Source organism: Bos taurus, chromosome 16 (assembly GCF_002263795.3).
Source record: "Bos taurus isolate L1 Dominette 01449 registration number 42190680 breed Hereford chromosome 16, ARS-UCD2.0, whole genome shotgun sequence".
Classification (NCBI taxonomy): domain Eukaryota; kingdom Metazoa; phylum Chordata; class Mammalia; order Artiodactyla; family Bovidae; genus Bos; species Bos taurus.
The window spans coordinates 37,633,662-37,653,318 of NC_037343.1; the positions used below are offsets into that span (position 1 = coordinate 37,633,662).

General features: G+C 34.3%; 1 protein-coding gene across 4 annotated transcripts in view; it reads right to left on the reverse strand.

Annotated features, from left to right (window-relative positions):
* The window catches only part of KIFAP3 (kinesin associated protein 3), a 153,474-nt gene that overhangs the window by 81,534 nt on the left and 52,283 nt on the right, over nt 1–19,657 (reverse strand). For all 4 annotated transcript variants that reach the window (NM_001035329.2, XM_059875386.1, XM_010813216.3 and 1 more), the window contains 2 exon segments: nt 9,411–9,573; nt 16,586–16,764. In NM_001035329.2, the coding sequence (NP_001030406.1) occupies nt 9,411–9,573; nt 16,586–16,764 (342 nt within the window).

Below are 19,657 nucleotides of genomic sequence, written 5' to 3' on the forward strand. Positions count from 1 at the left end.
GTTAATGATTTAATTTTTCACACATATATACATTAACAAATGTAAAAATGACCATTTTATTAATCACTTATCAGGAAATCATTTTGTCTACACTACATATAATTTCTTTGAACACAGCAAAGAGCACAATCAAGCAAAACAGGTTCTTCACAGTCAAAAGAAATGTTACAAAGTCCATGCAATAAATGTTACTAGGAAGAGAAACATTTGGGCACTCATTTGGAATTCAGTTTTAACAAAATATAAATTTCAAGTAAGTTTAGTTGTTGGTTTCCAAGACCAAAGGAGATTAGCAATATATCATTAGAGGAAAGGAAAATTGCTGCCATGGAATTGCTGTTGGTACAGAAGAAATGAGAACTGACAGCCAAGGACAATAGAGGAAAATAGAAAAACTGTATAAAAAATTAAGAATACATGGCATTCTGGGGTCGTTTAGCAAGGCGGAATACTTGAGCTGTTAATATTTACAGCCCTGTATAATAAATTATCTTCAGAATTACAAATTCTAGTCAATGATAACAGAAACAGTAGGGAATACTTATACAGCACTTGGCCCAGGCACTCTGGCTCCAAAGCCCATGGTTTTAACCACATTATACTGCTTCTCAATAAAAGTTTAAATAACATTTATGTATTAAAGTAAATTTAAGGAAATATTTATGAAAGAATGATGTAATCAATTTTTCAATACAAAAGGATTACATTCTCTTGATGGTATAAGCCTGAAAAACAAACATCAATAAAGACCCACTTATGGATATCAATTATTTGTATTCTATGTATTTTTACGTAATTTCACATATAATATTGCTAATATTCACCATACTATATCATTTAACCTTCCCTATTAATATGTACCATTATTATCTACATACTGGAGATGAGAAAACTGACATATGGGTTAAGTGATTTGTACAATATCACATAGCTAGTAACTGATGAAACTAACACTCAAAGTCATATAGTCTGGCTCCAGAATTCTAGCTTTTATTCTATGTGCTTTCTGCTACTGTAGTTGCTAGGTATGCTACATATGCTAATATTTGCAATAATGTCACAGGATGTACTTTCAAGAGATTCTGGTAATCCTGGAAACCCAGCTAACATTCAGGAAAATTTAAAAGTGTCTTTCAGGATCATTAGGTTACTTGTCCACCAGTGTTCCAGTTATAATCCTTTCAAGCATTTGCCCATCCCCTTAAAGTTCTACATGGCTATGTGATTTACTTTATCAATGAAAATGTGAACAAAAATGACATTTTTACCTCAAAATGGAAGCCTTTAAGTTTGCAATTTTCCATTTTCTCTGTTCTCCCTTCTATGGTACCATGGTGACCTGGAGGCTCTGTCAACTTGGGTCCTTGACTGATGCTAACTAACATGGACCACCACTTTCAACTTCCTTATACTAGATATAAACATGAGCAAAAGTAACTTTTTTCTATTTCAAGCTACTGAGAGCTTAGAGTTGTTTATTAATAATCATAATCTTGTCCTCCTGACTAATACATTTAATAAATGGGTTGTTTTTCTGGGATGTGATGGATAAAAGGGCCATTTTGGGGACTTTATAAAATAGAAACAATTTTAAAATTTACAAAATGGTTCTATTAAAAAAATTCATATTGAAATCAGTTACTTGGAATTTGGAACATTTTTCCCCCATAGGCTCAACTATATAAGCTTATTTAGCCTACAATTTAAATGAAAAAGAACTGAAAATAACAGTGCCATTAAATAATTAAATAAAAAGATGTGAAACAGTTGTTGGGTATTCTGAACACCTGTAGATATTTTGAAGCATTTTATAGACTATAAGTTGGAAGGCACTGTTCTCTAGTATATTTTAATTTCTCTTTAATATAAAAAGTACATTTTCTCCTTTTACTTGATCCTGGAACATCAGAAGATATTCTCTTTCTTTATTACACATGATTGCCACTGCTTCTAAGGCTTGTAAGTGGAATGCAAAGGAGGAACTAAAGAAAGTTATCAAGCAAAAAACATGAACATTTGAGAAAAAGAAAAGAAACCTGCTTATACTCAAATTTAATGACTTGTGAGCAATGAAAGAGAAAAAAAAGGGAAAAAAATACAGTATGACTACATAGGAATGATTTTAGAGCCTATTTAGTAGTTCTCAGATAAATGAAAAGTTTTCATGAGTTTATAAATAAATATTGGTTCTTCACATGGCAAAATATCAAGCTGTAACCAACTTCCTCTTTGCTTTTAATATTTATTCAGATCACAGTAACTTTTCATATTATTTTTCAGCTTATTCTACAAGAAAAATTTTGTGTATACTTTTATGAGGAATGCTTTTTAGCCATCATCTTCTACTTACCCAGAAAGATAAGCCAAGAAGTTACCAAGGCAAGGTAACTGTAAACATCTCAACAGAATTATTTTGCTTTCAATCAGTTTTTACAGATTAGCCAAAAACAGAGGGGAAAACTTTTAAGATCATCAATTTCTAGCTATGTAATGTAAGGTTAAAATAATACTAGCTCTTCACTCTCCCTAGTGTAGCAAAATCTGATGCCCTAGGAATTAACAATATTTCAAAGAAAATAATGAAGCAACACTTTGAAAGAATGAGTGAAAGGAAGTAAAAAGTTTTCAGTTGCTCTTCCTATTCATTTTCTTCATTTCTCTACTTCATGACAATTCCAAGGACTTCACTGCTTCTCAGTAACAGCCTAAACTTAACATGTTTTTTATGTCTTTGTTGAAAATAATCATATTTCTCTGACTGTTATATCTCATTTGGTGGTATCCTTTTTCCAGTTTTATTCATCTAATGGACAAGTTTTTCTTTTCTAATCTAGTAACTCTCCTGAATGCTAGACCTTTTTCTATCTGTTCATTAAACATCTTTGTTGAAGATATCTTTAACATGTCTGAAATGAAATCTATCACTGATACTCTCAAATTACTTCTTTTATACTTCTCTATTTCTGTTCCTAGCAGTAACATTCTAACAGTCATTGAGTGTTTATGAATAGTTTATCATTATCCATATCCAAACAGCAGCCATGTCACATTAAATTTACCTATGATATGTCTAAGCTATTACAAATCCTAAAATATGATGCTGTTTAAGTGCTGCACTCAATATGCCAGCAAATTTGGAAAACTGAGCTGTGGACACAGTACTGGAAAAGGTCAGCTTTCATTCCAATCCCAAAGAAGGGTAATGCCAAAGCATGTTCTAACTACCACACAACTGCACTCATTTCACATACTGGCAAGGTAAAGCTCAAAATCCTTCAAGCCAGGCTTCAACAGTATGTGAACAAAGGATTTCCAGATGTACAAGTTGGATTTAGAAAAGGCAGAGGAAGCAGAGATCAAATTGCCAATATCCATTGGGTCATAGAAAAAGCAAGAGAATTACAGAAAAACATCTACTTCTATTTCACTGAGTACACTAATGCCTTCGACTATGTGGATCACAACAAACTGTGGAAAATTCTTCAAGAGATAGAAATACCAGACCATCTTATCTGCCGCCTGAGAAACCTGCATGCAGGTCAAGAAGTATCAGTCAGAAGTGGACATGGAACAACGAACGGGTTCAAAATGAGGAAAGGAGTAAGTCAAGACTGTATAGTGTCACCCTGCTTATTTAACTTCTAAGCAGAGTTGTTATTGTTCAACTGCTCAGTCACGTCTGACTTTTTGAGAGCCCATGGACTGCTTCATGCCAGGCTTCCCTGTCCTCACCATCTCCTGGAGCTTGCTCAAACTCATGTCCATTGAGTCAGTGATGCCATCCAATTATCTCGTCATCTGTCATCCCCTTCTCCTCCTGCCTTCAATCTTTCCTAGCATCAGGGACTTTTCTAATGAGTCGGCTCTTTGCATCAGGTGGCCAAAGTATTGGAACTTCAGCTTCAGCATCTGTCCTTCTAATGAATATTCAGGGTTGACTTCCTTTAGGATTGACTGGTTTGATCTCCTTGCAGTCCAAGGGACCCTCAAGAGTCTTCTCCAACACCACAGCTCAAAAGCATCAATTCTTCAGCATTCAGGATTTTTTATGGTCCAACTCTCCCATCCATACATGACTACTGGGAAAACCATAGCTTTGACTATATGGACCTTTGTTGGCAAAATAATGTCTTTGTTTTTCAATCTGCTGTCTAGACTTGTCATAGCTTTTCTTCCAAGAAGCAAGCGTCTTTATATAAGTTCGTGGCTGCAGTCACCATCTGCTGTGATTCTGGAGCTAAAGAAAACAAAGCCTATCACTATTTCCCCATTTATTTGCCATGAAGTGATGGGACTGGATGTCAAGGTCTTTATTTTTTGAATGATGAGTTTTAATGCACCTTTTTCACTCTCCTCTTTCACCTCATCACCTTCGTTTTCTGCCTTAAGGGTGGTGTCATCTGCACATCTGAGGTTGTTGATATTTCTCTCGGCAGTCTTGATTCCAGCTTGTGCTTCATCCAGCCTGGTATTTCGTAAGATGTACTCTACATATTGAAAAAGCTGGTTTAAAACTCAACATTCAAAAAACTAAGACCTCGGCATCGGTTTCCAACACTTCATGGCAAATAGATGGGGAAACAACGGAAACAGTGATAGAGTTTTTCTCGGGCTCCAGAATCACTGCAGATGGTGACTGCAGCCATGAAATTATAAGATGCTTGCTCCTTGGAAGAAAAAATATGACAAACCTAGACAGCGTATTAAGAAACAGAGATATTAGTTTGCTAACAAAGGTCTTTATAATCAAAGCTATGGTTTTCCCAGTAGTCATGTGTAGATGAGACAGTCAAACCATAAAGAAGGTTGAGTGCCGAAGAATTGATGCTTTTGAACTGTAGTGCTGGAGAAGACTCTTGAGAATCCCTTAGACTGCAAGGAGATCAAACCAGTCAATCCTAAAGGAAATCAACCCTGAATATTCATTAGAAGGACTGATGCTGAAGTTCCAATACTTTGGCCACCTGTTGTGAAGGGCCAATTCATTAGAAAAGACCCTGATGCTGGGAAAGATTGAAGGCAGGAGAAGGGGATGACAGAGGATGAGATGGTTGGATGCTATCACTGACTCAATGGACATGAGTGAGCAAACTCCAGGAGATGGTGAAGGACAGGGAAGCCTGGCGTGCTGCAGTCCATGGAGGTTTCAAAGAGTAGGACACGACTGAATGACTGAAGATGAGCAATGACGCTATGTCTCTTTACCCTTTTCTTCTGCCTTATACCTGACATATCACCTCTTCCCTAATTGAGGGTTTCTTTACTTGTCCTGCTACCATAACAGGCTATTGTTCTCATCTTTAGACTCTAGTTTTTGTGTATCCAGTAGAATGATGCCAGATTATTTTCCCTAGGGCAATACTCTGATTATGACCCAACTAGCTCAAAATCCTGTAATGATTACTATCATCAATTATATTAAGTATAACTCTTAGCACAGCCTTAAGCTTCATACTATTACATAAATGTATATGAACCCATTTTTTCAAAGTTATCTCCCACTATATTTTGAGTTACTGTTCCTCATATTTACCTGGCACCATCTATGCCTTTAGGTAATATTGACCATTTTATCTGAAATTCTTTCTACAGCCTCTATTCTTCCTTCCTTTGTAAATATCATCTTGTTAAAGTGATAAGTCTATCAATATCTGTCTCAAATGGCACTTTGTAATGAAGTAACAATATGGACACATTCTTTCTTTTAAATTTCAAAATGTCTATAGATTGAAAAATATTTTCTACAATGTTTAGCATTATGCTCTGCCCTAGTAGATTAGGAACATTTTAATGACTTAAACTGAATAAACATAAATATCACAGGGAAGTAAAAATAAATAATCTACCCTGTTTGTTAACAGTGATTTAATATCTGTAAGAAGGAAATTTGTGCTTATAGAAAGGTAAGTCAGCAACACTCATAGAATGTCCACTTTATATTAAATGATAACAATGATGATATTGGTAATAAAATGATTATAGCTAATATTTATTAAGAAAATACTATGTGTCAGATACCATTCTAAGCACCTTGCATGCAATAGCTCATTTAAGCTTCAAAATAAGTTTAAATTGGTTCTAATTATTATCCTCATTTTAGAGATGAGGAAACCAAATCAGAGTTTGGGTAATTTGCCCAATGTAACATTCTTAAAAAGTATAAAGAGTAACAATTCTCAATCTCTTTAACAAGTGGTGCTGAGAAAACTTGTCAACCACTTGTAAAAGAATGAAACTAGAACACTTTCTAACACCATACACAAAAATAAACTCAAAATGGATTAAAGATCTCAACGTAAGACCAGAAACTATAAAACTCCTAGAGGAGAACATACGCAAAACACTCTCTGACATACATCACAGCAGGATCCTCTATGACCCACCTCCCAGAATATTGGAAATAAAAGCAAAAATAAACAAATGGGACCTAATTAAACTTAAAAGCTTCTGCACAACAAAGGAAACTATTAGCAAGGTGAAAAGGCAGCCTTCAGAATGGGAGAAAATAACAGCAAATGAAGCAATGGACAAACAATTAATCTCAAAAATATACAAGCAACTCCTACAGCTCAACTCCAGAAAAATAAATGACCCAATCAAAAATTGGGCCAAAGAACTAAATAGACATTTCTCCAAAGAAGACATACAGATGGCTAACAAACACATGAAAAGATGCTCAACATCACTCATTATCAGAGAAATGCAAATCAAAACCACTATGAGGTACCATTTCACGCCAGTCAGAATGGCTGCGATCTATAAGTCTACAAGCAATAAATGAGGAGAGGGTGTGGAGAAAAGGGAACTCTCTTACACTGTTGGTGGGAATGCAAACTAGTACAGTCACTATGGAGAACAGTGTGGAGATTCCTTAAAAAACTGGAAATAGAACTGCCTTATGATCCAGCAATCCCACTGCTGGGCATACACACTGAGGAAACCAGAAGGGAAAGAGACACGTGTACCCCAATGTTCATCGCAGCACTGTTTATAATAGCCAGGACATGGAAGCAACCTAGATGCCCATCAGCAGATGAATGGATAAGAAAGCTGTGGTACATATACACAATGGAGTATTACTCAGCCATTAAAAAGAATACATTTGAATCAGTTCTAATGAGATGGATGAAACTGGAACCTATTATACAGAGTGAAGTAAGCCAGAAAGAAAAACACCAATATAGTATACTAACACATATATATGGAATTTAGAAAGATGGTAACAATAACCCTGTGTACGAGAGAGCAAAAGAGACACTGATGTATAGATCAGTCTTATGGACTCTGTGGGAGAGGGAGAGGGTGGGAAGATTTGGGAGAATAGCAGTGAAACATATATAATATCATGTATGAAACGAGTCGCCAGTCCAGGTTTGATGCACGATACTGGATGCTTGGGGCTGGTGCACTGGGACGACCCAGAGGGAGGGTATGGGGAGGGAAGAGGGAGGAGGGTTCAGGATGGGGAACCCAGGTATACCTGTGGCGGATTCATTTCGATATTTGGCAAAACTAATACAATATTGTAAAGTTTAAAAATAAAATAAAATTAAAAAAAATAAATTTATATTAAAAAAAAAAAAGTATAAAGAGTAACAATTCTAATAAGACAGTCTGACTCCAGAAATGAGCTCCAGGAGAGATTAAAGAAATATTTTTTGTATTGAATATCTTATATATGCCAAAATTTACTACTTGTTAATAAAATATGAAATGAGAATCCTATGAGTAATTTCCCAAAAATCTCATTTAAATCATTTGTTTCCTAGAAGTAAGTGGATTGGATACTGAACAAGCCAAAGAGACTATGAATTATCTCAGGACAAGGACTTTTATTCATCTTCATACATTAAGAATCTAACCTGATATTTGATACATAATTCTGCTGAATTTATGATAAAAAATGATCATATAAATTAAATTCAAGTCCCACCCATTATACTTTTAAAGTTTTCCTGTTTCCTCACTAAATGGTTGTATTGCTTTGGTTCCCCAAAAGCAGTTTTTGAAAGTGCTCCTCAATAGAGTTTCTTCTAAAATGCATAATCAAAGCTCTGTGCAATATTTGTGGAATGGCCAATGGATCAAATGTTTTTTGACTAATAGTCTAAAAGTTTTCCTTTTCTGAGAAAAAGAAAGTAAGAAATAAATTTCCTTAAAACTTTTTTTTCAAAGGGACTTGGAGAACTGAAATTTTAAATTATAGTGTTCCCTACCTACTTAATCATAGTTGACTTAATATAATTATACACAGTAGCTTATTATAGTAGTTAATAAATCCAACTTTGGCAGCGGATATACCTGAATTTGAATTTGGGCTTTGTCTTTTATCCACTGTAATCATGGGTAAAGATCTCAGATGAGGATTCCACAAGATAATGTATAAAGCACAAAGCAAAATAGCTGGCAAAGTAAACATTCAATAAATTTTACTTCCAGTGTTATAAAACAGTAATGATGAATTCAATGAGAAAGTAGATTCACAAATTTTAGACAACTAAGAATAAACTTAACTTTAAATCATTCCAACTATTTCACTACATAAAATATTTGAATATATGGAGAAAGCTAAAAACAAATGAAACTTCAGTGCTAAACAAAGAAACAGTTATAAAAGCTGAGTAAAGATTTGCTTTCTAGTTAAGAAAGGCAGTGGCATTCCAGGTGGAGGAAAAAGGCAGGTGGACAGGCACTTAGACATAACAGAACTTTTGAGAGGATGGTAAGGAGATCAGTACGGACAAGGTATAAAGCATATGCTGGGGAGGAGCAGGTGCCTATAAAGACAGACGCTTAATAGACCAAAAAGGGTTTTTTAAATACTCTCCTAAGAAGCATTATATACTAAGAAGCATTATGTATGAGAAGCATTATGTCTGAGCACAAAAGCATTAACTCTTGAATCCACCTTTGCTATATAGGTATCCTGCTAAAAGCTAAAAGAAAATGATGTATAAATGGAATCCTCTAATATATTTTCTAACTAACACTATATAAAAATGACCTTTTGTACTTAATGACAAAAAGGCTCCATAAAGGCTTGTGTATTGGTAATGAGTATTTTAAAGGTATGGCAAAATATAAGAACTCAGAGTATCTATCTACTTTAAAAAAATGCTTAAGAGAGGGTAATTTTTCCTTCTTGCTCCCATGGTAGTATATTTTCACTTTGGCTTCACTTTCACAGGGGTAAATAGAGTCAAACAGCTAAAAGTTTCTATTTCATTTCATTCTATACCACCATGGAAATCCTAGCACAGGTCTTTTTTCATTCATTCTTCTTAATAATAAAGTACCTAATCAAAGAACATATACATAACAATCTTTTCAGCAGACTTTTAAAGACAGACTTAGATTTTCCAGTGGTGTTGGAAATTCCAAGCAACACTATCAATTTTTAAAAAGCATACCTAAGAGTGCAGTAAGTTTGGGAAGCAGTCCAACTTGTACCATCTTATTCCTCAGTCCTGTGTCAAAGGACAGGTTTAGTAGAAGTCGGAGGGTGATATTTAGCAGATCTTCATGCTCACAAGGTATCATTTTTACCAGTTTTTCAACAATATCCATTTCCACCTATAGAAAATAATAATACAAATGCAGTCAGTCTCTATTATCCAATAAGACAAAAAAGATTACAAAGAATTATCTTTTCATTGTTTTCACCCTCATGAATATGTGTAAGTACTATGTGTTTATTACTCTCATTTTAATCTGTAAACTTCTCTGAAACCAAACTTTTGAGGAGAAAATACATATTTCCAGTTCATCCCTTCCTTCTCTTATTTCATAGCATCAACTGGACGACAAATTACTTTGTGTTCTTGAAAGCACATTATAAACTCCACCTCCTAAGTGCCAGAACCTGTCCTAGATTAAACAAGATTCTGTCTTGGCTTTTAAGGATTCCAGTCTAAAAACAGAGCAGAGAAATGAAACAAATAATTAAAATGCAATGTGATAAATGTGGAATGTACAAAGTACTCTAGAAACAATGTGGAAAGAACTACAAGCTACCTAGAAAACACTAAATTTGAAACAAAGGTTTAAACAATGCGTAATAATTTGCTGTCTGGTAAATATATTGATAGGGTTTCCCTGGTAGCTCTGTCGTAAAGAACTTGACTGCCAAGCAGGAGATGCAAGTTCGATCCCTGGGTCGGGTAGATCCCCCAGAGAAGGAAACAGCAACCCGCTCCGTATTCTTGCCTGGTAAATCTGATAGACAGAGAAGCCTAGTGGGGTTACAGTCCCTGCAGTCACAAAAGAGTTGCACAGGACTTAGCGGCTAAACAGCAGTAACAAAGACAATGATAATCTGTGTATCTGTGTGCTGAGTTGTCTCCTACTCTATATGACCCATGGAGGCTCCAATAATTTGGCCACCTGATGCGAAGAGCTGACTCATTTGAGACTCTGATGCTGGGAAAGATTGAAGGTGAGAGGAGAAGGGGATGACAGATGATGAGATGGTTGGATGGCATCACTGACTCAATAGACATGAGTTTGAGTAAACTCCAGGAGTTGGTGATGGACAGGGAGGCCTGGCATGCTGCAGTCCATGGGGTCGCAAAGAGTTGGACATGACTGAGCGACTGAACTGAACTGAAAGCATCTATTTATACCATCCTTCTGATATCTCTAGTGCAAATTTTCAATGACCTCATAAAAATCACATTAATAACTGAGGCCTCAATATAATTTTTTCCTTTCATTCTATGCCAAGGAGTAAACAATTATTTTTAATGGGAATTGACAATCCAACAACAATTTTTCCTTCAGATGTGTATCTATATTCCATGGACACACTGCAGTCATATCCTAGAGCTCTGCATAAAGAAGTACAAGTTCATCTCCAAAGACTCTCTAACTTTGATTCTCCCTTTCTCCCAGCTTAATCTTCCAAGCAGACTGTGGGATTCAGTTGTTAATGTCACACAATAATTCCCACTTAGGCCAGTGACAAGTATTTGTCATGTTATACAGGACTGTAATTCTATTACTAGCTTCTATGGTTACAGTGAATAACTTCTTTTTCGGTTTATTTATTCATTCAACAAACGTTTCTTAACTGAGAAGGCATGTGGTTTTTACTCTAACTGTAAGAAAAACCCAAATACAAAATCACAACTTAAAAAGCAAAACAGCATTGGAGCTGAGGTTGCAGGGAAATCAATTGGTCTGAAATATAAGGAAAACAGCCATACCCAAGGAGATAAGGCTAATGAGCACTGATTTATATGGAGCAGAGCACTGAAGAAAAAGAAGGCTACCACAGAATTCAGTAGGAACACTGAACAAAAAGTTAAACAAATAGCTTAGTTAAATGCCAAATGTGAAGCAGCCTGAGACTACAGAACTCTGAAGCTATAGATGCTCGGGAGTTTGCAACCACTTGCAAACTCTTTTCCAAGGACCTTATCAGAGGGTCACAAGAAATACTAGGGATAGGATAGAAGATGGTAGAAAACTTCCACACAGAGGCATGGGCCTAAGAAAGAGACATTACTGTTAAGGGGGAAAAGGCACAAAATCTTGTTCAGATCTTTTTTTTCCTATTTCCCCCCAAAACAAAAGACTTAAGCTTCAGGGAAGTATGGCAAATCCTGTCACATCTGAAGCATTGGTGAAGACCCACTGCAGCAAGGGGAAGCAAACAGAAAAAAAAATCCTAAGGAAAGAAGTTGACAGTATGACTTAGGAAGCCCTACTGCTGAAAATCATGGACACAGGGCAAGCCTAAAACTAGCCTGAAACTAAATTAGAACAATGGAAAAAGTTTCTTCTCTCCCTCTCCCCACCCCTGGCACAAATTAACAAAGCCAAGTAACAAACAACAGCAGTATATGACCGAAGTTAAAATGAAGAGAAAGATTCTCTTTGAGGTACAGGCATACTGCAAAAGTCTGAAGTAGAGGGTGGAACATGAACACCTGAGAAAAATCCTCTGGCAATCAATATTCCACCAAAGACAAAATACTGCTAGATAAATTTGAAGCTGATGGTGCCTGGAGGGCAACCAAACAGTTAAACTCCTGACAAAAATGACTTAAGTCCCAACATTAAAAACCTAAAAAGGTCTGACCATTTCCATACATAAATATCATTTATCTCACTCTCTACTAATCTACACATAGTATCCAGCTTTCAACAACAACAAAAAATTATGATACACAAAAGAGCAAGAAAATAACCCACTGATAAGATAAGGCCATCAACAAAACCAGATTCAGATATGACTTGTCTAATTACTAGACACAGAATTTAAAATAACTATGATTAATATGTTAAAGACCCTACTGGAAAAGATGAAAACCACAAGTGAATGGACAGAGTATCTCACAGAAAAAATGACACCAAAAGAATTAAATTTTAAAACACATATGAAGGAAATCTTCAAAGGGCTCATTAGTAGACTTGTCATAGCTAATGCCAGAATAAGTAAACCTAGAGGTGGGCAGGTCAAAAAGCCACAAGTGAAAAATAAATTTAGCAATGTTTCAAGACATAAGAAGGTCAATCTACAAATTATATATCTATATTCTACCATTCAACAGCAGAAAACTGATACTTTCTTTTTTAACAACTGTCATCACAATGGTAAAACACAGGTAGAGATCTAACAAAATATGTGCAAAATATGTGTGCGTAAAACTACAAAATCATGAAAGAAATCAAGAAAGACCTAAAAAATGGAGAGTTATAATATGTTCATGGATTGGGGACTTCAATACGGTTAACACACTGTATCCTGCCAATAGACTCAATTCAGTCTCAATCAAGATTCCAAGATATTTTGTTTTCTTTAACAAAACAGACTACTTGATTCTAAATATATATAGAAAGATAAAGAATTTGAAGTAGCCAGAACGATTCTGAAAAACAGCAACAACTTTTGAGGCCTCACTCTACCTGATTTCAAGACTTATTACAAAAGCTACAGTAATCAAGACAAACATGCATCAGCAAAAGCGTAGAAACAGATTAATGGAACAGAAAACAGTCTAAAAATAAAATCACACTTACATGGGGCAGTTGATTTTCAACAACAGTACAAAGGCATTTCAATAAGGTACAAAGGCAATTTAGTGGAGAAAGGCCAGTCTCTTCAACAAATGGTGCAAGGGCAATTAGAAATCCATATTCAAAACACGGATGTTGATACATGTGTAAAATTATATCATATGTAAAATTAATATACAAAATTAATTAATCATATGTAAGCACCATATGTAAAATTAACTAAAACTCCATGGATCATAGACTAAAACAAAAGCAACACCACCAACACCACAAACTCTACAAAGCTTTTTGAAGAAAGTCCATGACCTTAAGTTAAGCAAAAATTTCTTAGATACAAATCCAAAATATAATCCATTGAAGTTTTTTTATATACTGGATTTCGTAACAATTAAAACCTTTGCTCCTCACAGGAAAATAAAAACATGAACCATAAAAGGGAGTAAATACTTGTAAAACATAATTGATAAAAGACTTATATTCAAAATACAAAAACAAGGCTCAAAAATTAATAAGAAGATAAGCAACCCAAGGAATATATATCCTCTCTCTTCTTAAATTCATATTCTAGAATGACTTAGTCCCTTTTAAGCATATTGTATTTATACTAAAAAAACTCAATTTAAATCATTAATTGAAAGACTTTTTATGCAAACTAAATTTCCTTTAAAATACATAACCCCAAAAAGCAAGGTTAATATTAGTTCATTTCAACAGTAAAATGAACACTTTATTTAGATAAATAATAAAATATCACAAACAAATCAGTTATCCCTCCCTTCCATTCTTTTTAAATAAAATTGCCACAAGGCTTCATCTGTTATTAATATACTAAATAATATTTTTCTTTCAAAAAAGCCACAGTACACACTGGTTGTTATAGCAAACTTAATAAAGTAACTTGGAGAGCTTTTTTTTTTTTTTAATTAATTAGTATTTCCATTGCACAGAATGAAATGTAAAATGTGCCAGGTAGGACAATCATGTAGTTAAACACTAGACACTATGTTGTTCTTAAATTCAAATTCTAGAATGACTTAGTCCCTTTTAAGCATATTGTATTTATATTAAAAATGAAAACTCATGTATACCTGTGGCAGATACATTTCGATGTTGGGCAAAACTAATACAATATTGTAAAGTTTAAAAATAAAATAAAATTAAAAAAAAAATGAAAACTCAATTTAAATCATTAATTGAAAGGTTTTTTATGCAAACTAAACACAGTCTTCTAATCATGTTTTTGATTGATAAAGCCCAATCCCCAAAGCTAAATTTAGTAATTTTATCTCAATAATGCCCTCTCAATTTGATGCTTCTAAAATGAAATTTAGTTAATTAGTACTTTTATTAAAAGTTCTATGCAAAGTGACAGCTTATCAAACACTTATGAGCAAATTTATTTCAGCATTTAAGTAATTATTTTTCAGTTCTGAAAGCCAACATTTAAAAATTGCTTATACTTCATATCTTGCTAAAAATGTTATTTTAAAAAGCAACATAAAATGAATTTTGTCTTGGAGGCAGAGAGGAAGAGTAGGAAGCCAAATCCTGGAGATGTTTCCTTGAGCCTATTATTTAACCTCTCTAACTCTCTGCTACTTCATCTGTATAATTAAGAGTTAATCTACAAATGTAGACATAGATATTAGGTCTCGTTGAGCTCTAAGAATCCTGATTCTATATAATACCCTTAGGAAAAATGAATTCTTTTCCACAATGAAAGATGAAATGCACATCATGTACACTACAATTCCTGCCAATCAAACTATTCTTATGACTTTGGATGAATTACCTTTTCTGATCCTCAGTTTTGCCTCCCCAATAATTTGTGACATTTGATAAGATAATTTATATTGTAGCTTCTGAATCTATTATTTTACCAGAAAATAATTTTTCATTATGTTTCGGAGATCATCTTTTGACAGAATAAATACATAAGAAGAAGAGTATTATCTAAATACAAATATAAACAATGCATAGTAGATACATACTTATGGCAAATCAATTTGAATTGTGCACACTTGTTAAAGGTGAACTTATTTCAAATACATAAATGGAAGAATATATTTCAACTTACAGCAAGGGGAAACAAATACTTAGCCACACTCTACTATACTCAGGAATATATATTAATATATCACCATGTCATATTCTTCTAGAATATAAGATCAATGAAAACAAAAACATGTTTTAGATTAATTTAAGTAAATTCAATCCTAAAACAGTATCAGACACAGTGATCTTCAACAATCATCAAAACTAATGATGAAAATGATGCATACTAAATATTTTTGGGTAAAATAAAATTTCATGTATTTCAAGTATCAGAATTCAAGGCATTTAATAAACCTAATTAATCAGTCTCAGGTGTTCAAAGAGCACACCATGTCATTCAATAAGCATAAGTTATTTCCTAGCTCATTAGATTTTAAAAGAAGGGAAAAATACAGGTAAAAATACTATATATTTAGACTATCTGAAGGAGAATCCATTTATACTGATAATACACAGTCACCTAATGACTTGTAATAGCATATAGTTATAAAATTTCCAATCAAGTTAAAGCCAATGACCCAAGAGTTTCACTCCTAGAAATCTATCCTAAGAAAACAAACAGAATATAGACAAAAATGCATGTATAACTGTGTCCACTGAAGTCTTATTTATAATAGCTAAAAGTATAGCAACTTCAGCATCTGAAGGCAAGGTATGGTTATTGTATGACCTCTTTAACATAACATCGTTCTTACAAAGACTCTTTAATGACATGGAAAAAAGCAGATAATTTTTATTCTGTCTTTATTTATTTACTTTTTTGTTGTGCTTTGTGGCATGTGGGATCTTAGGTTTCCCAACAAGGGACAGAACTGCACCCCTGCAGTGGAAGTGCAGAGTCCCAGCCACTGGACCACCAGAGAATTCCCTATTCCATCTTTACATATTTCTGTATTACATATACTTTTAAGCTGGAGAAATAATATATGATCACTTTGTACCATTTATCAAAAATAACTCCATCAATACAAGATGGCAAATGGGAACCTACTGTAGTGATACAAAAAGAAATGAAGATGGTACAAATAAAGAGGGCATTAACTAAAACCATGGGTCTGGGAACAGAATGAAAGGATAGCCTCAAGGGATCTATCAAGCAGAATCAACAGGCTGCAGCTACCAACTGGAACAATAAAGGAGGAGGAGGCTGGGCTAAACTATACTGCCACACACTAATACCAGAAATGCAGGAGAAAAAAGAGCTTAGGGGAAAATACTAGGGCCAGATGACTCTGAATCACAATCTAAAGTTAAAATTACTTTCTATATATAATGTTTAATATGGAAAGATTCATTCTGTATATTAGGAAAATATTTTATTCAGAAAATTTCAATTATCTGGATTATTAACTAATATGAAATATATTTCCTAATGAAGCTACTTAAGTGAATTACTGCTATTATAACTTTTTTATTCAGAATTATCTTAATCGGGGGATAATATGTATACTTTTTATCAAAATATTCTAACTTGAAAATGGTGAACATGGACTGTTTCAACATAAGTTACCATGTCATTTTTATTCTCCATAAAAATGCTGAGTTTCTTCAAAAATGACACAACTAGAATAAGCAGCTCAAAATTGTCCCGATCAAGAGCCTTCACCAGCATGTGAACTATGTTCTTGTTCCTCATCTTCAGCTCTGTACGTGTATCCTCAGCAAGATTCAGAAGCAAATAAAGGGCAACTGGAAAAATAAAATAAATGAGAGTTAAATAACTGGCACGTCGAATCAACAATTTAATAAATCATTTCTACTCACTAAAGTGACAGATGTAGTTCTAAGAAGATAATGTTATCTTTAAAATTTTAACTAGCTATTCATTAGAAAATTATTAACATTGATATATATGCTATAATAAATAAAGCATATATATAATAATATTTTTATGATGTTGAGAAAGACACAATAACCAAAATAAGACTATGATTCCTACCTTTTTCAAGATAAACGTTTCATGGTAATCAAATGTCAATTAAAGGTACATAATAGAAAATAATAAAACAGGAAAATAGAGAAAAATAATTTTATACATGTGGAAAACAAGGTAAAATTTCAACACACAAGGGCTGCTGTGTTAAAAAAATGTACAGTATAGCCAGAGCTGAATTTAAGGATGTAAATGCTAAGTCACTTCAGTCATGTCCAACTCTGTGACCCTATGGACTGTAGTCTGCCAGGTTCCTCTGTCCAGGGGATTCTTTAGGCAAGAATACTGGAGTGGGTTGTCATGCCCTCCTCCAGGGAATCTTCCCAACCCAAGGACTGAACTAGCCTCTCTTACATGTCCTGCATTGGCAGGTGGGTTCCTTATCACTAGTGCCACCTGGAGAGCCTGAATTTAAGGATCTTACACCTATTTTTCATATTCATATGGGTCTTGCCCCAGTAGTATGGAATAATTAGTTTTAGACTAAATGCTGCTCATGTCCAAACTAACAAATCTTAAGAGCAAGATCAAAAAGGATTAAACTGTTTCCAAGTAATCTAATTATGCCTCAAAATAAAGCTCACAAATATTTATAGGAATAAAATAATATTCATCACCTAACAATGAAAATTTCACATAGTCCCGCCTCCAATCAAAGATTATTAACCATTCAAAAAAAGCAGGAGGGACTTCCCTGGTGGTCCAATGGCTAAGATTTGGAGCTCCGGTTCAATCCCTGGTCAGGGACATAGATCCTGAATGCCCCAACTATCATGTGAATCACAGCTAAGACCCAGCACAGTCAAATTAATTAATTACCTAATTACTTTTTAAAAAGCAAGAAAACACAATATATAAGGGGAAGAAAAATCATCCAGTTGAAAGTATCCCAGAACTGACACCACAGTTAGAATGATGGAACAGGAATATTAAAAGTCATATAACTGTATTTCAAATGTTCTAAAAGTTAAGTAGAGACATGGAAGATATATATAAAGTTAAATCAAATGTCTAGCAATGAAAACTGCAATACCTGAGATTTGTATACTAAATTGAATTAATGGTAGTTTAGAGACTGGAGAAGAAAAGATTACTGAAATTAAAGACAAAACTAAAAACTATTCAAAATTAAACACACAAAGAAAAACAACAGCAAAAATGTAAAGGTATCAGTGAACTATGGAACCAACTTCAAGTGACCTAATATAACTGTAATTGGAGTCCCTGATTAAATAATAATTGGTAATTTTTCAAATTTGATAAAAAATATAAATCCACATTCCCAATAAGGTCAGTGAAATCTAAGAATAAGAAACATGAAGAAAGCTACATCAAAGTGAAAGTGAAACTCACTCAGTCATGTCTGAGTGTGTCTTTGCGGCCCCATAGACTATGCAGTCCATGGAATTCTCCAGGCCAGAATACTGCAAGTGGGTAGCCTTTCTCTTCTCCAGGGGATCTTCCCAACCCAGGGATTGAACCCAGGTTTCCCACATTGCATGTGGATTCTTTACCAACTGAGCTATGAGGGAAGCCCAGCTACAATATAATTAAACTAGTCAATATAATTAAACTAGTCAAAACAAAAAAATGGCAAAAAGTATGTATGTGAATGCTCAGTTGCTGAGTTGTGTCTGACTCTTTGGCATTCCCCAGGCAAGAATCCTGGAGTGGGTTGCCATTTCCTTCTCCAGGGGATCTTTCAGACCCAGGAACTGAACCTACTTCTCTTGCATCTCTTGCATTGGCAGGTGGATTCTTTACCACTGAGCCACTTACATACCTATCAATAATTACTTTAAGTGCAAATGGATGAAAAGCTCCAATCAAGACATGCAGTGGCTGACTGGATACAAAAACAAGACCTATACATATGCTGCCTACAAGAGAATCAGTTCAGATCTAAAGCCACAAACTGACTGAAAGTGAGAGGATGGAAAAAGCTATTCCATGAAAATGCTAACAAAAAGAAAAATGGAGGAGCAACACTTATATCAGATAAATATACTTTAAGCCAAAGACTATAACTAGAAACAAAGGAGGACATGACATAATGATACATGGATCACTCCAACAATAAAATACAATTTTAAACACATATGCATATGGAAACACAAAGACCACAAACAGTCAAAACAATCTTGACAAAGCACAAAGTTGGAGACATTCCACTCTCTGATTCCAAACTATACTACAAAGTTACAGTAATCAGAACAGTATGGTATAGTACAAAAAATGGACACACAGATCAATGGAACAGAACACAGAGCGCAAGAATAATTGTCCATCTATGACAATGAAGGCAAGAATATACAAGTGCTAAAGATGGCTTTTTCAATAAATAGTATTAGGAAAACTAGACAGCTACATGTAAAAGAATCAAACTGGACTACTTTTTCACACCATATACATAAACTCAAAATAGCTTAAAGGCTTAAATATAAGACATGAAACCATAAAACTCCTAGAAGAAAACAAAGGCAAGATGCTCTATAACATCAACCTTAACAATAATTTTTTGAATATGTCTCTTCAGGCAAGGGAAACAAAAGTAAAAACAAACAAATTTGAATACAGCAAATTAAAAAGCTTTTACACACCATTGGATACTATTAACAAAATGAAAAGGCTGACTACTGAATGAGAGAA